Source organism: Protomyctophum bolini (genome assembly GCF_963924005.1).
Source record: "Protomyctophum bolini genome assembly, chromosome: 1".
Classification (NCBI taxonomy): domain Eukaryota; kingdom Metazoa; phylum Chordata; class Actinopteri; order Myctophiformes; family Myctophidae; genus Protomyctophum; species Protomyctophum bolini.
Genome location: NC_137862.1, coordinates 35233170 through 35252784, shown reverse-complemented (window position 1 = coordinate 35252784; position 19615 = coordinate 35233170). Strand labels below are relative to the sequence as shown.

The window sequence follows — 19615 nt, the reverse complement described above, 5'->3', positions numbered from 1 at the left end:
TTATTTAATAATAATAATAATAAGGGTAATAATAATAATTAATGTCATTAATCATACAATGACGTCAGTGTTACAGATCTACAAGCTCACAACAATGTGTTGCTGATCGTTGCATTATGAGCTTGTAGATCAGATACATTTCAATTTAAATCCCAATTTTAAAGGTATATTCAGTGATTTCACTTAATTCAAATATCACTTATTTTTTTGCTTTCTTGTGATAATCCTCTCTACTATATAGTGTGCTGACCATATAAGGAGTTCCTCCCTGTCCCCAGTTAACCCCTGGGGGTCAAAAAACGGTTTCGTTTTTTACTCTCTATCCTGATTGGACGAAAGGCTTTGGGTCCCAGCCAAAAACTAAACCTACGGTTTTTTGAGTGAAATCACTGAATATACCTTTAATTAGAGCAATCGCTTTGCGGTCGGAAACTGCAGAGGAGGCGTGCGTATAGTCTAATGAAAGCCCGACAGTTCAGACGTGGAAGTGGAAGATTGTATAACACTTTGAATTTAATTTGGGGCGAGCCGGTAGGCTATATTGATCCATGCAGTTTACCAGTGCCTTCCAATTGACCAGCTATAAAGTAGATGGCATCAATAAGTCAGAATATCGCAGACGACATAACCCATGCTCTCAATATCCTTGTTTAACTAACAATAATCCCATGCAAAAGTGTTGACAAAATGTCTGCCTAAATCATGCAAAACGCAAAGAAAATCTTGATTAAGTTATCTCTATCCATGGTTATCATACGCACATATAGCCCTGCTCAAATTAATAATTCGTTATCTCGTGATCTCGAATTAGTAACATGTAGCCTCAAATTAATAATTCGAGGCCACGAGTTACTAATTCGAGATCACGAGATAACAAAGAAAATCTCTCTAAATGGCCACTGCAGGGCTCTGTACAGTACATCCGCCTGTAAATTAATACTTAACTCATGACAGAAGGGTAGATGGAACTGTTATGTTTACCTATAGACCTAGTGTTTTCAATCAAATCACTGTAGGGAGATTTAGTGTTCAGATTCATTCTCTCCACCTAGTATTGTCTTGGCTCAGGAGGCAGTGTAGCCGATCCCCGGCTCCTCCATGTCAAAGTGTCCTTGAGTAAGACAATGAATCCCTACAGTAACTGCTCCTGATGAGCACGTTGGTGCTTTGCATGGTTGCCTCTGCTGTCAGGCCTCTGCCGTCAGTGTGTCAATGTGTGTGTGACAGGGTGAATGTAAAGCGCTATGGATGCACTGTAGGAAAAGGAATGCAGACCATTCTTTACAGTGTTTTACTCTAAGGATGTGAGGGAATGTATTTCCAACAGCTGTTGTGGTTGATTACAAAGAACATGGTACCGTAGTCCTTGTCATGAAGTCAGAGGTCTGGGTTCAGATTTAAACAGTGTGAGTGTGGATTAAAGGGTCAATTATCTGGGGTTGTTGTGTTGGACCTTGTGCGTGCATGCACGTGTGTGTGTGTGTGTGTGTGTGTGTGTGTGTGTGTGTGTGTGTGTGTGTGTGTGTGTGTGTGTGTGTGTGTGTGTGTGTGTGTGTGTGTGTGTGTCTGCATGTGTATAGTGTGAAGTCACCAGTCAGTGTTTAAATCTTAAGTATTTTAATGTCCTGAGGAGTGAGACCATGTCCCATCTAATACCTGAACTGCTGATAGACGTGTGAGGAATAGTGAGAAAAGGGGCAGTGCAGAAATCATACTGATGCTGATTTTGCTTGTTGTTTAGAGTGTGACAGCATGGCTTGAGGTTGTCATGCACTTTTCTTCTATAGAGTTTGGCATTTATAGTGAATCAGCCTTCTCTAGCATGAGATCACATGCCCAGGAGGACATTTAGCATGTTGGGGAGGAAGGAGGACTTTACAGTAGGTCTGTTGGAAATTAACGAGCCCTGATGCGAGAGGTTCAAAACTCCAGGGCCCTTTGCCCTGTGGGTGCTCACCATTGTAGTGGTGTCTAACTCCATGGTACTATTAACAGTGGTGGGGAAAAGTTGCTCTAAAAGCATTAAAAAAAAAGATTGAACTTATTTTCTGTAAGCGACACTAGACTCTCAACTTGTTTTTTAACAACCCATCTTTTCTTCAAGACTCCAGTTACCATGGTTACGGTTACCCCTAGTAAAATACGTGATCATTGACAGTACAACCTTCAGAAATGAACATTTCAGTAGCCATGGTTACTACAACCCCTAAAGGATAAATTATGTAACTCTTGTGTTTTAGGTAGTCACCATGGCAATAAAGAGAACAGTGGTTACAATCTTCTTACCAAATTGTCATACTTTACCTCTAAAGTTTTCTTTATTGTAGTGCTGCATTGTGACCTGTACATGAATTCTGTACCATTGCGGTTCAAAGTGTGTATGTGGATAAGTAATGGGTGGTGGATGGATGTTGAACAGCACATAAGTACAGTATGCACATCTGCTGTTTGTGTTAATATGCCTTATTTTGCATATTTGTGCAGCTATGCTGGACTGAGTGTGTCATCAAATTTTAGTGATGGCAAATGGTGTGAGGAGACGATATTTTGGGGATGGGAAGGGAGCTATTGTTTCTCTCTCCAACCTGACACAAACCATTCTGGCCTGGAATAAGGTAACAGGATACACCATGCTGAAATGTGTGTACGTGCGTGCGTGCGTGGATTTACATAGATGACCCCACCTGCACTTGTCACTCGTCCTTCCGTCCTGTTGTGTCATGCCACTGATGCCAGGCATGTCTGCCGCGGTTTTGCAATCCTGTGTGTGTGTGTGTGTGTGTGTGTGTGTGTGTGTGTGTGTGTGTGTGTGTGTGTGTGTGTGTGTGTGTGTGTGTGTGTGTGTGTGTGTGTGTGTGTGTGTGTGTGTGTGTGTGTGTGTGTGTGTGCGCGCGCGCGCTGCCTACACAGTCAGTAGGTAATTAATTATGCCTCCCATGGTAGCTTCATGTCACGTCGTTGAGCCAGAAGGACCACTAACAAGTGGACACCTTCCTGTAGTTAGACCCCTGTTCCTGGCTGGATTCCAGGTTACCATTGTTGGGTCAGGGAAGATAATTTCAGTGGCTAAATTTAATAAGACATTTAAGAAATGGTGAAAGTAGAAGATCTACAAGCTACATGTGAGCCTATAGATAGGCTATTTTTACTATTAAATCGTGCTTAAACCCTACTGTACGTGTTTTGACAAAGTAATTATATAAGTGGTTAAACTCTATATACAGAAAATACTCTGAAAATACAGAATATCTTTACCTAATATGTTCGCCTATTATGACATGCCCAGAACATGGATGCTATAGAGTTCATGTGGTTAAGGACAAACATCAACACTGAAACATATTGAATTAAAAAAAAGATATGTTTCATTAATCATTATAAATAAATACAATTGTAATTTCATACTGAATAAAGATGAGATGATTTATACATTAGGCTACATACCCACCCAGTTCATACCATTTTATACAGTGTACACTCTGGGTTAATAATGTATTCATATTCAGGGTATAGCTCACTCACCAGAATGTAAGGGGTTATGTTTGGCCTGTATTTCTTATTTATAAATCGTCTCTCTGGCTGTTCAGGATATTGATGGATCACTGCATTCAGCTGCCTGCTTGACCGATTGACCAACTGGCTGCCTTCATTAGCATTCATTATATGTCATACTGCATTCCCTCCATCTATGTGCCTGTGTCCCTGTCTGCAGTCTCTGAAAGTCTGTCTGTCTGATCTTGAAGAGACAGGACTGATAAGATGATCGATTTCTGCATTAACTGCTAACTCAACTCTGTCTATTGTATTCCATTTAGATAGTGCCATATAGCTTCTATATTGCTTCCATAAAGCTTTTGTGTGTCTCTGACATTATGTGGTGAAATTATTCCACAGACAGATGTGACAATTAAATATAATCCTCTGTATGCTGCAGTATGCAGTCAGTGTCTGCACAAGAAATGGGCATGCATAATATATTGTAGACACACAGTAGAGAGGACTCCAGTTTTTATGTGAACTGTGCCAGTCATTGCATGTGCTACTGGGTTCAGCTGGTGGTATATTGCCAAGCGATCACTATAGCGTAGTCCTAGAGCATGTTGCTCTATTGTAAATAATGGAGGAACTGCCAGGCTGTGAAGCATTTATGGACTCGTAAGAGAGTGACACAGTTGACAAGTATGTATTTATCTACTGTGCAAAGCAAGTGGCTAACGTTTTTTTTTAAAAGGGCATGGATGCAGTTGAACCTGTACTGGAAGGGGAATGGATGTACCGGATCTCACACAACTGGTTTGCTTCCAGAATATGAAGCTAAGAGTGGTTTATAACAACATAATTAACTGCATGTTTGCGCAAGGACACATTAATCAGCAGCCCTGGCCCCTGGTGATAGGGTTATTTCCTTGTCAGGAGAAATTATCGGAGCAGTTTTAAAAATCAGATGTAACTTTTGTTTTCTGATAGATTGCCTCATTGCCTTCTTATTACAATATTTAGCTCTTAGTTGACTTGTTGAATCCATTTTTCAAATTAACTTCTGATATTGTTGTCAGAAGATATACAACAATACGGTATGTATATATTTTTGTACCAGTTCTTGATCTGTGTTGAAACGTGAACGACAGATCACAAGAAGAAAAGAAAAGTGTGGAATCATAATGGCTGCTTTTTACCATTGCTCTCCATATTACCTCACTCACCTAGTTCCCTTTTCCCACTGTTATATAATCTCTATCCATCATTTATTTTCTCCCTCACCAGATTCCTTCTATTTTGCTGGTTTTTGTGTTCATTACTTAATTATTTTCTTGTTATGTTTTAGAGCTTTCTTCTTGCAAAAATCAGGCTTAGTTGTCTCCACCTCACATTCATTTCTGTCATTAACCTCACATTGTTAATTCTATTAGTCCTCAAAGATAGATCCTTTCCTTCACACAGACGTTATCCATCTATCTCTCCTCCTCAGATCATAATTTCTGCCCTGTCCTAATCTTACTTCTTCAACCGTTGTTTTTACACCTGCACTGTCACTCTCTCTCTCTCTGTGTGTGTCTCACCTCTCTGCACTCTATCTCTTTCAGTCTCCCTTCTCTGAGCCTTAGCCGTAGTGCCTTAGTGAGCAGCATAGTGTCAGCTGTTTGCATGTCCCCAGTTGTTCGCCAAGCCTGGGCACAAGTTAAGTTCGCTGTGTGGTCTAGGAATGTGTTTTATTTAACACATTTTACATCATTCTTTCTCTCTGATTATGTCATAATGATTTAAATATTACTGTGTGTGTGTGTGTGTGTGTGTGTGTGTGTGTGTGTGTGTGTGTGTGTGTGTGTCTGTGCGCGCGCACGTGCAAATAGTGGTAATTGTTTCCTGTGTGTGTGTGTGTGTGTGTGTGTGTGTGTGTGTGTGTGTGTGTGTGTGCGTGTACTCGCGAGTGTGTGCCATGAACTAGACCAGGGTTTCTCAGTGGAGGGGAGTCAAAGGGGCTTAAATGTAGCAGAGTCTGAAGATCATAAGCCTAATATGTTCCTTGGCCAAGGGGAATTCCCCTTTGACTCAGGAGTAAATGTTTTATTTCACATGCAGGAGAACCAAGCTTTAATCCAGGTGGTTACGTGTGTGTGTGTGTGTGTGTGTGTGTGTGTGTGTGTGTGTGTGTGTGTGTGTGTGTGTGTGTGTGTGTGTGTGTGTGTGTGTGTGTGTGTGTGTGTGTGTGTGTGTGCGCGTGTGTGCGTGCGTTCACACGGTCAATAGCAATAGCAGGACTCTAGGTAACAAGCCAGGCAACAGCCCTAAGGGTCAGGCTCCTGAAGAGACAGGACGCCGCCGCGGACCGAGCCATGACGCCAACTCTTCTGTGTCTGATCTGGCCAACTCTGTCACCAGCGAACAGCTCATGGTAGGCCTACATGAACACCATACCATACTCCAGGGCTGTAGCTGATGTTTTTGCCCCCCCCCCCCCCCCCCCCCCCCGCCTCGCACACCTGCAAAATGTGGACAGTTTTTTTCCCCGACCCTTCTATAATGCAAGATTGCCAATGTCTACCTCCCTGGGCTACACATACTTAGAAACCACCACGATATTAAAGTTAAATATAACTGGTTATAATCACTGATAACAAAATTTGGTCTGTGACTGTGACAGACATACAGTCTGACATACAATACATGTGTGCACAGTTAATATACAATGTCCTAATATGTCCAGAGTTCTTAATTAAGTTAACATAGTTTTTAGGATTTTAACAGAAAGACAACGCCATAAATCACTCAAAGACTCAACACATAGTAGCACACAGCATGCAAGGCAGCGATGCATGCTTGCAAACAACATGTTTCTCCAGCTGAGATTTAGTGTCTCCATCTCTCTCTGGAAGAGGTTGACCTCTACCGAGGCGCTCCAACACAAACACATGAAGCTTCAAAGCTGACACAAATCAACACCACGCTGTTTGTCCAAAACACACAATAACTCCTCTCCCACCGACGTCATGTGTTCATTTATTCATTTATCAGCCATACAGACATACATTTGACACAAGATTGTGAGAAAGGGATGTCAGAAAGCCAAGCGTTGTCAGTTTACTCACAGCACAGCACAGCACAGCACAGCACAGCACCCACAGCGTCACTCCTGTCACCTGGGTTGAGCTGCTTAACGACAACACTGTCTGTCTGAACACATCAACATACCTGCACATTTGCAAGTGATGCATCATGCTGGAGCCTCTCTAAACGTCTGTTTCCTTCATTTTATTTCCTTCTCTTGTAACCGGCGGGGATGCTCTTTAGTTTCAAAACAAAATAATGTTGACAGTACACATGTGACTCTGCTACTACCAGGTGGAGATGGGAGAGAGAGGGAGGGGCAACTACAGCTGTGTCAGAGCAGAGCACCGTGGTGTAGTGGAGCCACGCAACTTACGCAGCGTAGCGTTGCAGGAGGAACACGTGAAAAAAATAAAAAAGGGGTTTTCTGCCGCTCATTGTGTTGCCCCTGGCGACGTGTTGCCCTATGCATTATGCGTATTGTGCATACCCTTAGCGACGCGCCTGCCGTACTCCTACTTGTAACCCTATGCTATATTCACAGGTGGTATGTTCCTTTTAGTTGCTGAATGTGCTGGCAAGGAGTTATGGGATTGTTCTCTTGTTTACCTTCTGTGCTGGTGTAGAGAAAGTGGTTGTGCTAAAACAGAGAGAGATACGTTTGTTGTTACTACGGATAATACAGAAGTTAGGGCACACTAAAGAGTTTGATTGAAGCATTACTTTTTTATCATTAACATGATAATACAGTATAAAGCCATCAGCTAAGCAAGCAAGGTTATCTGTATGCCATGTTGTGCTGGTTCTGGAAAATATAGTATGCAAAGGATTTCTGTGCCAGCATGATATATTTCAGTTGTAATCCTATGAAGAGGCTACTTGAATTGTTACCGCCCCTCCTACGTCTATCTAGGTAGTGGGCCGTCTATCACCAGCCTCCCTCAGCTGATGCAGCCTTAGAGCAACACAAGGCCTAGAATTAATGGTAATATCTTAGCAAAGGGAAACATAATTATCACTGTGGAATGACACAGAGTGGGTGAAACGCTGTATATGCCTTATTCAGCAAACGTGGCTAATTAGCAGTGGAAGAACATGCAATCTGTTCTGTGTGAATATTGCAGGCATGGAGATGAGCCATGTGTAATTATGTGGGTTGTTGAATGGCATATCTGAGCTCACCATGGTGACACTCATTCTTGGAGGTTCTAGCCTTCCTGCACCATGAAGCTCTAAGAAGGTCTGAGAAAAACAGTGGCAATGTGATATGGAATGATGCTGTTAAAAGTTGTCTTCTCTATCTCTCTCTCTCTCTCTCTCTTTCTCTCCCCACCCCCCCACCCGCCTCTCTCTCTCGTTTATTGGAACTCTATTAGCTTCCGCCATAGTGGTTGCAAATCTCCCTGTAGTTAATACATGAAAACGACATAACGTCATAAATCACAAGGCAGTCAGCGGCTTTCACTATAAAGAAAAAATAAAGAATATATAAAATAAATGAAGAAAAATAATATCTTCACTTATTATCTGTCCTTAGTTGTCTCCTGGCTCTGAGGACGATGGTCCAGAGGTAGAGAAGCTGGGACGTATCCAGTTCAGTGTGGGGTACAACTTCCAGGAATCCACCCTCACTGTCAAGGTTCTCAAGGGCCAAGATTTGCCCGCTAAAGACTTCTCTGGCACATCTGACCCCTTCGTCAAACTCTACCTTCTGCCTGACAAGAAGCATAAACTGGAGACCAAGGTCAAGAGAAAGAACCTCAATCCCCACTGGAATGAGACCTTCCTGTTTGAAGGTTTGGTATCCTACTCACTACAATATACCTGATATAGCTCATTCTGATAGTAATGGTGGTGTGTGTTGTGTGTGTGTGTGTGTGTGTGTGTGTGTGTGTGTGTGTGTGTGTGTGTGTGTGTGTGTGTGTGTGTGTGTGTGTGTGTGTGTGTGTGTGTGTGTGTGTGTGTGTGTGTGTGTGTGTGTGTGTGTGTGTGTGTGTGTGTGTGTGTGTGTGTGCGCGTGCGTGTGTAAATTCATAGGATGTTACTGTGTACATATACCGTAGTGGGATTGGACCTTCCCTTTGTAATGTCTTGATGTTCTCAGTTGTGTAATCTTGATAACCCACTGCATGCATAACACAGAGATTTTAGTATAAATGTGGGTGAATGTTATTTCTACTGTAATCACTGGGAACTGTTATAAAAGTAATTATAAACTCAAGGCTGTGTGATACTGTATTTATGATTATACCACGGTATGGATGTGTAAGGCACAGGCACTCCTTCAGACCCGTGGGCAGACACACTGAGCTGTAAGCTGTTCTGTAATTATGGCATGCGTTAATACTGGGATTCTGCCAACTGCCATAACCTGTGGCTGCGGACCACATTGCAAAATGATGCAGACATATTGTAGATGTGATATATTGTTTGTTTGAACTTTTAGAAAAAAATAATTATAAAATAAAAAATTATAAAAATAACATATATATATATATAAAATAATTATAAATAATTATAAATAATTAATATTATATTATATATATATATATATATATATATATAGCACCTGACGAAGCTCACGGCGAAACGCATCGTGCTAATAAATAAGTTGATGCAGTAAGTTGTCCGTCTCTGTTCCCTGGAGTGTGCAGTCCCTTCCTTGGGAGGTTTTTCTCTTTTTGATATGCACACACACACGCACACACGCACACACACACACACACACACACACACACACACACACACACACACACACACACACACACACACCCCTGGCATTAATAGATGTGACCATGTTGAAGTTATATAGCACTGTTGTTAAACAATAGTGGGTCGTCTATCTCTCCCAAAGGGTTCCCCTATGACAAAGTGGTCCAGCGGACCCTGTACCTGCAAGTTCTGGACTACGACCGCTTCAGCAGGAACGATCCTATAGGAGAGGTGTCCATCCCCCTCAACAAACTGGACCTGGCCAACATGCAGACCTTCTGGAAGGAGCTCCAACCATGCAGTGATGGCAGTGTGAGTAAAGAAGAGGGGGAGAGATGGAAGTGGATGAGAAGAAATGCGGGGAGAGAGAGAGGAGGCGGCTGGTTGGACTATAGATGGAGAGAGCACAGCCAGGATGAGAAGGAATTATTCAATTAACACAAGCAAGTAGGAAGCATTTGAGAATAGTGACTATAGGCCTAATGTTCTGTTGTGTGTATTTGGTTTAGGGGAGTCGAGGCGATCTTCTGGTGTCTCTGTGCTACAACCCTACAGCCAACATCATCACTGTGAGCATTATCAAAGCCCGCAATCTGAAAGCCATGGACATCGGAGGCACCTCTGGTATAGAAGCTCCTTCAACTTCAAACATACATTTATTGTTTCCTCTAGTCTGCACATAAATTTTTTTCATACGATGGTAAAAGTAAAAGTTAGGAAATTATAATACTTTAGAGAGTATGTTCATTTTCATAGACAGGGAGTGGTAAGAAGAATATTGTAGTTTGAGTCTACATTGTGTAATGGCCAGCTGTGTGAAGTAAATGGTATAATCATGCAACAGCCCTGTTTCCCTCCCCTCAGACCCATATGTTAAGTTGTGGTTGATGCACAAGGACAAGAAAGTGGAGAAGAAAAAGACAGTGGTGATGAAGCGCTGTCTGAACCCCGTTTTCAATGAGTCCTTCCCCTTCGACGTGCCCGCCCACGTGCTGAGGGAGACCACCATTATTATCACCGTCATGGACAAGGACAAGCTCAGTCGCAATGATGTCATTGGGAAGGTACCTCCTTCTCTCCATCTCCACTCCTTCTCTTTTTATGTCTGCTCACTCACCAGAACAGACCACCACCACCTGATCCCTTGTCCAGTCTACACTGACACCTGCTGGTAACACACAGACATAGCAATGCTCTCCAGAAACATGCACGTTGATTAAATATAGGCTACTGTAGTAGATGCATGAAGCAGGCTACTTGTTTATTTATGCAATAATGCACACGTTCTCTGTCTAGAATGTCCCTAGTGCCCAATATGAATGTGAAGGTTAATGGCTTATATAACCATAGGTTGGTAGAAGGCCTTGCACCTTTATGTATGCATGAATAGACCATTTGTGTGCCAGTGGCTCAGGATGTAGACGAGTGACCGCCTTGGCTCGGAAGGTTCCCTGTTTGATCACACCAGCTCCTCCTGGCTGCATGTTGAGGTGTCCTTGAGCAAGACACCGAACACTCACATGCTCCCAATGATCAATGAGGCATTTGAATGGGTGGATTTAATATACCTTGTAAAACGCTTTGAAGAAAGGTACCATTTCAGTCAGACAACTCTTGGATTGAATAAATATATTTAGCATCAATATAAATATATTTATCATAACTATTCATAATCATAGGCATATTTGTCGTCAAGGCTCTGTCTCATTTAATTAATTCCCTGTAAACATGGCATATTATAATAAATTATTTCCCAAATAGGTAATAATAATAATGGATTGCATTTTCATAGCGCTTTTCTATGCACATAGTGCTTTACAATCGTCCATTGTGATTCATTCATACATTGGGATCTTACAGGGAATTAAATAGACCCCCAGGGAATCATACAGAGAACAGGGGTTTTCAACAGGTGGTCCGTGAATGTATTGAATTTGGTCCCTGACCATGCATTTAGTAATGTAGGCAAGCCTTTTTGCTTATTTTCTTCAACAGTGCACTGAACTTTAGTGCACTGTTCCGTGAAAGTGAATATACGGGTAGTGACAAAATAACCCTGGTGACTTATGATGACTTATGATGATGCGTCAATGTTATCAGTTACTGGAAAATCTGAGGTCAAGAAATTCCACAAAAAACTGAGTTAGAATCTCAAGAAGGGGAAGTGTACTAGCTTGCCTGTGTCATCATTATTAGGAAATGTGCCCATATAATCACATATGCTCACTCATACTTAAAGATGGAGTGCCACAATTTTGTCTATGAGGTGACAGTACTTCATTAGACACCCTGGAGTTGTTTTTATGTGCAATGGTGTATTAACTTTGTATTTAGGGTTTCTTCCTGGAGGCTGAACCCTTGACAGTTAAACGGGCCAATGAAGTAAACAGTAATATAGTGACACCACACTATCAGCCCCTCCCCTAACCCCTCCCCGTTTATCATACAACTACAGCTGGCAATCCAGGCATACTTAATGAATGAAAAATGTGGACAAGAAACCAAAAATAATAGCTCCATTGATTAGAAATTGATCATTCAAAATATGCTCCTCATTGACATTGTACACTGAAACAGCTCTCAAAATTCACTCTTTTAGTATGTAGACAAAGTGACAAACTCAAAGTTGACTCAGACTATAGGCCTATACTATAGACTACAGCGTAGGTCTTTCCCAGCATGGGTGGTGGTGGGAGGTGGTTCATTGAGTAGAGCAGAGCACAAAAGCAGCAGCAGAGCAGCAAGATGGCAGAGCAGCAGCAAAAAGGAATGAGCAGTCGTCAGGGAGGTTTAAATAGTGAACATGTGACTGAGCTGATCAGGAATTGCTCCTTTGGGCACGGTGGCACAGTTGGTAGTGCTGTAGCCTCACAGCTAGAAGGTCTTTGGTTCGATTCCCACTGGGGACGCTGTGGGTGCTGGTGGCGTGTTCTCTCCTCTGCGTCATCAGTGCCCATACCCGAGGCGGGGTTGGTGAAAGGGCCTTTTTGTGTGGAGTTTGCATGTTCTCCCCGTGTCCCCTAGCCTAGGTACCCTCACAAAAAACATACAGTAATCTAAACTGGCTCCCAGGCACTCAACATGTTTTTCTTTGGAATACACTTTGTAACATATTGTATGTCAGTTTCTAAATTAGCCACCGAGTAGTAAGCCTTGCCGAGCCATGTGACATAGCTGCTTTTTAATCATACTATACTGTATGTTAAAACTATATAGGATTCTACATATATTCTTCCCACCTATTGCCCCATCCCTGCTCTAGATAATTAAATTTCACGTTAGGTTAAATGACGGGTGATAGCAGGACTTGACGTCAGACTTTAAGTGAGTTTATTTTACCTACTGCTTTTCTAGAAGTGTAATCATCTCTGTATCATCGATCATGGTTACATCTCTTTCTCTCATGCTCTCTCTGTCTCGTTCCATCTTTCTGCTAGATATATCTGTCATGGAAGAGTGGCCCTGCGGAGGTGAAACACTGGAAAGATATGATGGGTCGTCCTCGCTCTGCCGTCGCCCAATGGCATTCTCTCAAGGCCTGAGAGACCCCAGCAACAACTGCCTAGAATACAGTACGTCCCCTCTAAACTCACGCATCAGTCCCTCAGTCCCTGTCCTCAGCACATACTGTATTTACCCCAAATTACAGTCTGGAGCTACAAACTGTAATTTCTACATTCTCAGGCATCTTTCTTGCCCCTTTGCCCTTAGTCCATGTACATTTTCTGTTACTATGTTGAGTCCTAAATCTTGGACTTCTGCGACTTGCATTATCACACCTGAGCCTGAACACAGTTCCCCCTTCTTCACGTTATTGAAGACTGATTTGCTGGCTGCAGGACAGTCATCCAAAACCACCATTTTATTGTGCCACACGCCACAGACAAAATCGTTTTTCTCACAATCCTCGGACACATTATTATTTCTCTTCTCTTCTCTTCTCTTCTCTTCTCTTCTCTTCTCTTCTCTTCTCTTCTCTTCTCTTCTCTTCTCTTCTCTTCTCTTCTCTTCTCTTCAGGTCCTGTAAATCGCTCTAACTGCTCTGAGCAGCAGTGCCAACTGTTATCTATGGATAAAACAACCAAACCAAACAGGATCAAACTGATGTCATAACCATCCATTGTTCTTCTGAGGTGACAAGGGGTGAGGGGACAGCCTTCAAATACATATGTATGACAGGTATTGACCTGAGTAAAGCCATTGACTCACAGGAATATCCATCTCCTCTCTGTCTCCATATTACCACTGCCAAACTACTCAGAGTCTTGTTTCATGTTCTCCCTCCTCTATTACCCACAATGCAATCTGAAAAATGAAGACAACCGTCACGCAATAGAAGAGTGACGGTCCGTTTTTACAGTGGAATCGGACTTGAATTGGACTGTGTCACTCCTCCCAGACAGCTTGTATGTTTGATCACTCTCTTTTTCTTTATTTCTTTTTTCATTTCCCTGACACCACTGTAATGATTCTCCCTTGGCTGGAACCCTTTGTTGTCTGTGCGTGCTGTGGGTGCTGTGCTGTAAACCCAAATTAAGTTCTTTGACAAAAAAGGATGAAATGAGAACAATGGCAAAAAAAGACATTCCTATTTTCAGGGAAAGGAATCCCTTGAGGATAGTAAAGAGTAAAGTAATTAATGTTGTGTTATATTTTTGTTTTTAAAAGAACTTAAAGAGAATCAACATGTTCTTCCAGAGACAAAATAAGCAAAAAGTCAGCTTCCAAAAGTGGTTTGTGTGTGTGTGTGTGTGTGTGTGTGTGTGTGTGTGTGTGTGTGTGTGTGTGTGTGTGTGTGTGTGTGTGTGTGTGTGTGTGTGTGTGTGTGTGTGTGTGTGTGTGTGTGTGTGTACGCACGTCGCACACATGCATATGACGTGTACATGTGTGTGTACCATAGATTGTAGAAAATAGTTGTGTACACATGCATGTGTACATATGTATGTGTGTGATTGTGCGGGCAATAGAGAAATAGAAAGAGAGAGAAAGTGTACATGCATTATTGAAAGTTTGTGTTTGTGTGAAATGCCTCTCGTGTGAGTTTATTGGGCTTGCACTGCTAAAATAATGATGAACGCATCATCTTCCCTTGAAAATAGTAGTGAAAATAAGCTTTTATTAAAATTCTATGTATCAAAGAGAAAAATAATGCCTTGGGGAGGTCACCAGGTTAAGTACTAATGATTAATATGACAAGTCAGATTTAATTTAAAAAAAAATTATAGGAGGGGGAGGTAGCAAATCAATAAATTCAACAAAATAACATAGTTGTCGTTCATGGATTTGAACTAAGTACAGTAGGGCCGATATAGGGTTTAAGTGGTTAAACACAACAGATATCATTCTGTAAGTCTGTTTTAATTGATCCAGAGTGTGAATGTGACCTCCTCCAAGCCTCAAAGACATTTGTTAAGTGGCTGAATGACAGTATACAAGAGTAATAATATCTTGGGGAAAAAAATGACATTCCATTGTTTGTTTTTCGTCTCTTGGATGTATGTGTGTTTGTGTACGAGTGTCAATATCTGAATGTTAGTTTGTGTGCTTGTATGTATTTACTGTGAGTCCCTGTGTGTGTATATCTGCACTGAGTTCTGTTTTGCCCGTTTTACGGAACAACATTGTTTACTGTTGTTATTCTGTATAAAGTTATACAGATGTACAAAGAAATATAGTATATATTTTTTGTCATTTAAGTACAGGAAGCAGCAGTGATTTGGACAAAAAGAAAATCGTTAATAGAAGCTTTAGCTTCTGTTTGCTTGTTTTGGGAGGTGGCAAATCTATTATTAGAGGTGAGCACTGTGTGAATAGTAGGCAAAATGTTTCAAAGGAGCTTGATCTGCACAACCCTAGATAAAACATACAAATCTTGTCCTTAGGCTATTATACTGTATATCTGTACTGCTGCTATTGGGTAGAAACCATATTCATCACCATATTTCAACTTAATTTTTTTTGTAAATGAATGCCCTAATTCATCATGCAAGAGTATTGCACAAAAGTAGTGAAAATATAAAATGTACAAGCTCACAATGTGGCGCGATGCAGTGCGCTTGTAGATCAGCTATTTTCACTAATTAACTTTCTTTTACATGGTTATTGTTATTATAAAACGAATACATGGATTTGTTCATGATGTGTCCGGTTAGCTTAGTCGGTAGAGCTTTTGCCTGGCTTTGGACCACAAGTTCATGGGTTCGATCCCGGGCACCGCCAACTCAGCGTATGAGTAGCACGGCTTGGGTGCGGCAAGTCGTGCAGGAAGTACTGGGAGCTGATGGTAGGTGTGGCGCTCCACCTCAGCAATCTCCCAGGGGTCTAGCACATTGTTACGCGGACAGACTCGTATATACCGCGTATTACCGGATGATACCGACAATAAGCCAACCTACTTCTTCTTTTGTTCATACAAGGTTTCCACCCGACAGCAGTGCGTGTATGTGTATATATTTATATTGTATACACATGTATATAAAATATTATAGCCTAATGTATTCATATGATATGTAGAGGCTAGAAATTACACACAAACGACACAAGGTTCTAGTTAGATTATCAGACCCAAGGACCACCAACCCACTGAGATCGTGACATAAAAAGGAGGCGGCTCCTCAACATCACCGCTGACGTTTCCTCAGCGGCTCGTCGTGCTGCGGGCACATATGTTTTTGGCACTAAAGTGCTCCATGTGCGCCTTAATCCTGCTTATAACACCATATGCTCGGGGAGAAAATGTGAGACAGAAGCTGATCATCACCTCTTCTGCATCACTGTTAGCTGCGTCTCAGGTTTTAGAGCATCCTGAAATAACTGGGAACACAGTCTTCTCCCCACTGTTCCATTGTGTGCCGACATGGCATTCTGAACACAGACAAAACATTCCATTCCAATTCAATTCAATTCCACTGGGTCACTTAAAACTCGCTGTGGCGCTTCAGTGACAAGACAACGCATAAGTTGTATAGGCTACGACACATGCGATGTATACGTACTTTAACGTATACTATTGGTTGAATAATTATTATTATAGTCAGGGTTTGTCACTTTTTGCCTTTTGAAGAACTGAGCAAGAAATGTCCAAGACACTCTTCACTTAAATGTTTTGTTTTATTTTACACTATACTAAAGTGTAAAACACACTATTTTCTGATGAAGGGATTCTCTTGGATGATTGATAGAGGCGGATCTACATGCAAACGATGATTCATTAACATAGTGATAGTGAATTGTACTGTATGTAAAAACTCACCAGTATTAGCTGGAGGTGTCAGTATCTGTCTATCCTTGGTATCTCTCAGCCTAATTTCTCTTTGTCACACATCACTGGGGTGCACAATGTTTGTTAGATATTACTTTTTGAAATCTGTACAGTGTATATAGATGCATAAATGTGTATATAAAAGACACTTCTGAGATTAATATTTCTAAAGTGTGTTTGTCTTATTCCCCTTATATTTGTAAATGATCCTACTGTCATAGTAGGGGACGGAGTGTTCTACATTAAGATGTAACTGACTTACATATCAATCAGTCAGAACTAGAAATGTGCTCTCCTCTGATCTCCAGACGTGCAACTGCTCACATTTGTGTAGCCCCCTATGGGCAGAAGTGAAAGAGGTTTAGTAGGGATCATGTCCGATATTGTCCTTTTTGTCTACGCCAGGCCAAAGGCATGGGGAGAGTATGTTGTTCACTCCGTCCATCCGTGTGTCTGTCCGTCTGTGGATAGCTAATCTCTGGCACTGTTGACTTGATCGCAGCCAGACTGTACACACACTCCCTGGCTGCCAGAGCTGAACCTCTGCCCCAAATCTTTCACATGGGCCTGTTATAGCGCCACCAGAACATTTTTTGACTGTACACCTACAGATTTTGTCCAAACATCACGCAAATTGATACACAGTATCTCTATAGCCATTAAACAAAATGGATCATTACATTTTTTCATACTGGCTAAGATTGCCTTCCAAAGTTCCCAGGAGTGCAGGAGTGAACAAAATGTTGCAAATGAACACACCGTGTGCGAATTACGTAATGCACATTCCCATTAGGCAGAGGAAGAAATGCCACTTGAAAATTCTCAGCCTCATGGTGGCGCTATAACTGACCTATTCGTGTTTTTACCTAGAACTGCAAAGATTTCTGTAAAACTTTGTATGCACACTCCCTATCTGCTATTTCTGACTATTGTTATAAATTGTGAGTGTTTAAAAACTCCAAATAGGGACGCCAGGTTGAAAGTGATGGAGGAAATTGGCTATACTGCTACAGAACAGAAACAAGAGAATCTCTGCAATTCTCTATTTTCCCTTTAGGCCATACTCTGCTCAACTCACTCAGCTCCGATACAGAAACATGATAGGAGAGATGGAGATGAGAGAAGTTGAAATTCCAGGGGGAGAAGTTAGATCAGGTAATGTAGACGTAGATAAAGTGGGTATTCATGGGCAACTGATGAATAGATTCTTGAAACAAACTTCAGAGATTGATTGAATCGTGGTGCTCATGAGAGCATGCATCCACAGGTACTGTACTTTATTTTTGCACAGTGTACATTCTGAAAGTTATTTATTTGATGCATTGAATAGCCTTTGCATTATTCCCACATTCAGTTCAGTCTCATGAAAGATGGTGATGTTCCTAATAGTTTGCACACTCCAATATATTGCCATAGGGATCCAGTCAGACAGAAAATAAATAAGGGGCGCAATTTACAGAGAAGAATTTATTTGATCTGAGACAGATGGCAAGCACACAGAGGGCAACCCACCTGACATCACTGTGTGCTGTTTTCAGATACGGCTGACACAGCCCAGCACTCAATATTGAAGATTTTTCAAAAATAGCAGACCTACAAGCTCGGTGGCGCGCTATGAGCTTGTAGATCTGCTATTTTTCAATAGCTAAAGCATAACATCATGCTAACACCAAAAGGGGTTCACGCCCAAAATGTGTTAAATGACATTGACGTTTGTATTTGGCCCACATTGTTCGCAACAAATTGATTGGATACTGGCTAGTATCTACATTCCAATTCATTGGTCATATTCATCAGCCAGAGGGTGGGTTTGTCTCCTTCCGTTGAAATTCTGTGCACATCCTAAGGTCAAGGGTCAACTGAATTGGCAACACATAATCAAGGTATTTTCTATTTTCTCTATTGTCACATGATGTTCTGATCTGTAATAGGAAATTATTTATATGGCTTAGGGCAGTGATACTCAACCTCAGGCCCGCGGGCCACATCAGGCCTGCGGGACCATTATGACTGGCCCACCAATGAAAATCTAAAAAAAAGAAGAAAAGAAAATCTGGAAAATGAAATAAAAATAAATAAATCTGAATGAAGTTATCTTTAATTACATTATTATAAGTAATACTATTAGAGTTGTACTATTACTCGAACGAAAATAAAAGCTTGGGGGGGGGGGGGGGGGGAGATGCAATGCAAATGAAAGACATATACTGTGTATCCCTATTCCCTGACATAATTTTATAGCTAAACGGACAGAATTCTATTTTATTTGAATGATGAAACCCAGCTGCCATTAATAGTTGGAAATGACAGACAGCAGACAGCTACTCATGGACAATTGGACAGGCAGGAAGGCAGACAGCTACTCATAGACAGACAGACAGCTACTCATGGACAATTGGACAGGCAGGAAGGCAGACAGCTACTCATAGACAGACAGACAGCTACTCATAGACAATTGGGCAGGCAGGCAGACAGCTACTCATAGACAGACAGACAGCTACTCATGGACAATTGGACAGGCAGGAAGGCAGACAGCTACACATAGACAGGCAGACAGACAGCTACTCATGGACAATTAGGCAGGCAGGCAGACAGCTACTCATAGACAGGCAGACAGACAGCTACTCATGGACAATTAGGCAGGCAGGCAGACAGCTACTCAGACAGGCAGACATACAGCTACTCATGGACAATTGGACAGGCAGGCAGGCAGACAGACAGCTACTCATAGACAGGCAGGCAGACAGCTACTCATAGACAGGCAGACAGTAAGACAGCTACTCATTGACAGACAGAAAAATAACTACTCATGGACAGACAGACAGACAGGCAGACAGACAGGCAGGCAAAGAGCTACTCATGTTATGTTATTATGTTATTATAACAGCTACTCATGTTATGTGCAATAATTTGTGCAGTTATGGAAACAGCTCTTTGTGTTTATGCAAGAAAATGTAACACATTTATTTATTTACATATTGTGTGCATGCACATTGTACTTTGATACATTTTGCGAAAATAAAGCAATTGAAAGAGAGAAGTTATCAAGTATCATTAATGTCGTAATTTTATCTACTGGCCCCTGGCCCCTTGCCA

General features: G+C 41.6%; 1 protein-coding gene across 1 annotated transcript in view; it reads left to right on the top strand.

The window, feature by feature from the left end:
* syt7b (synaptotagmin VIIb) overlaps window positions 1-13008 on the top strand; it is a gene marked incomplete at its 5' end in the record, with an annotated part of 94040 nt that extends 81032 nt beyond the window's left edge. The window contains 6 exons of the mRNA XM_080761324.1: window positions 5758-5893; window positions 8084-8342; window positions 9401-9570; window positions 9768-9882; window positions 10123-10322; window positions 12696-13008. Coding sequence (XP_080617450.1) covers window positions 5758-5893; window positions 8084-8342; window positions 9401-9570; window positions 9768-9882; window positions 10123-10322; window positions 12696-12800 — 985 coding nt within the window. The 3' untranslated portion in view covers window positions 12801-13008. The remainder of the gene's footprint in view (window positions 1-5757; window positions 5894-8083; window positions 8343-9400; window positions 9571-9767; window positions 9883-10122; window positions 10323-12695) is intronic.
* Window positions 13009-19615: the final 6607 nt, after the last annotated feature.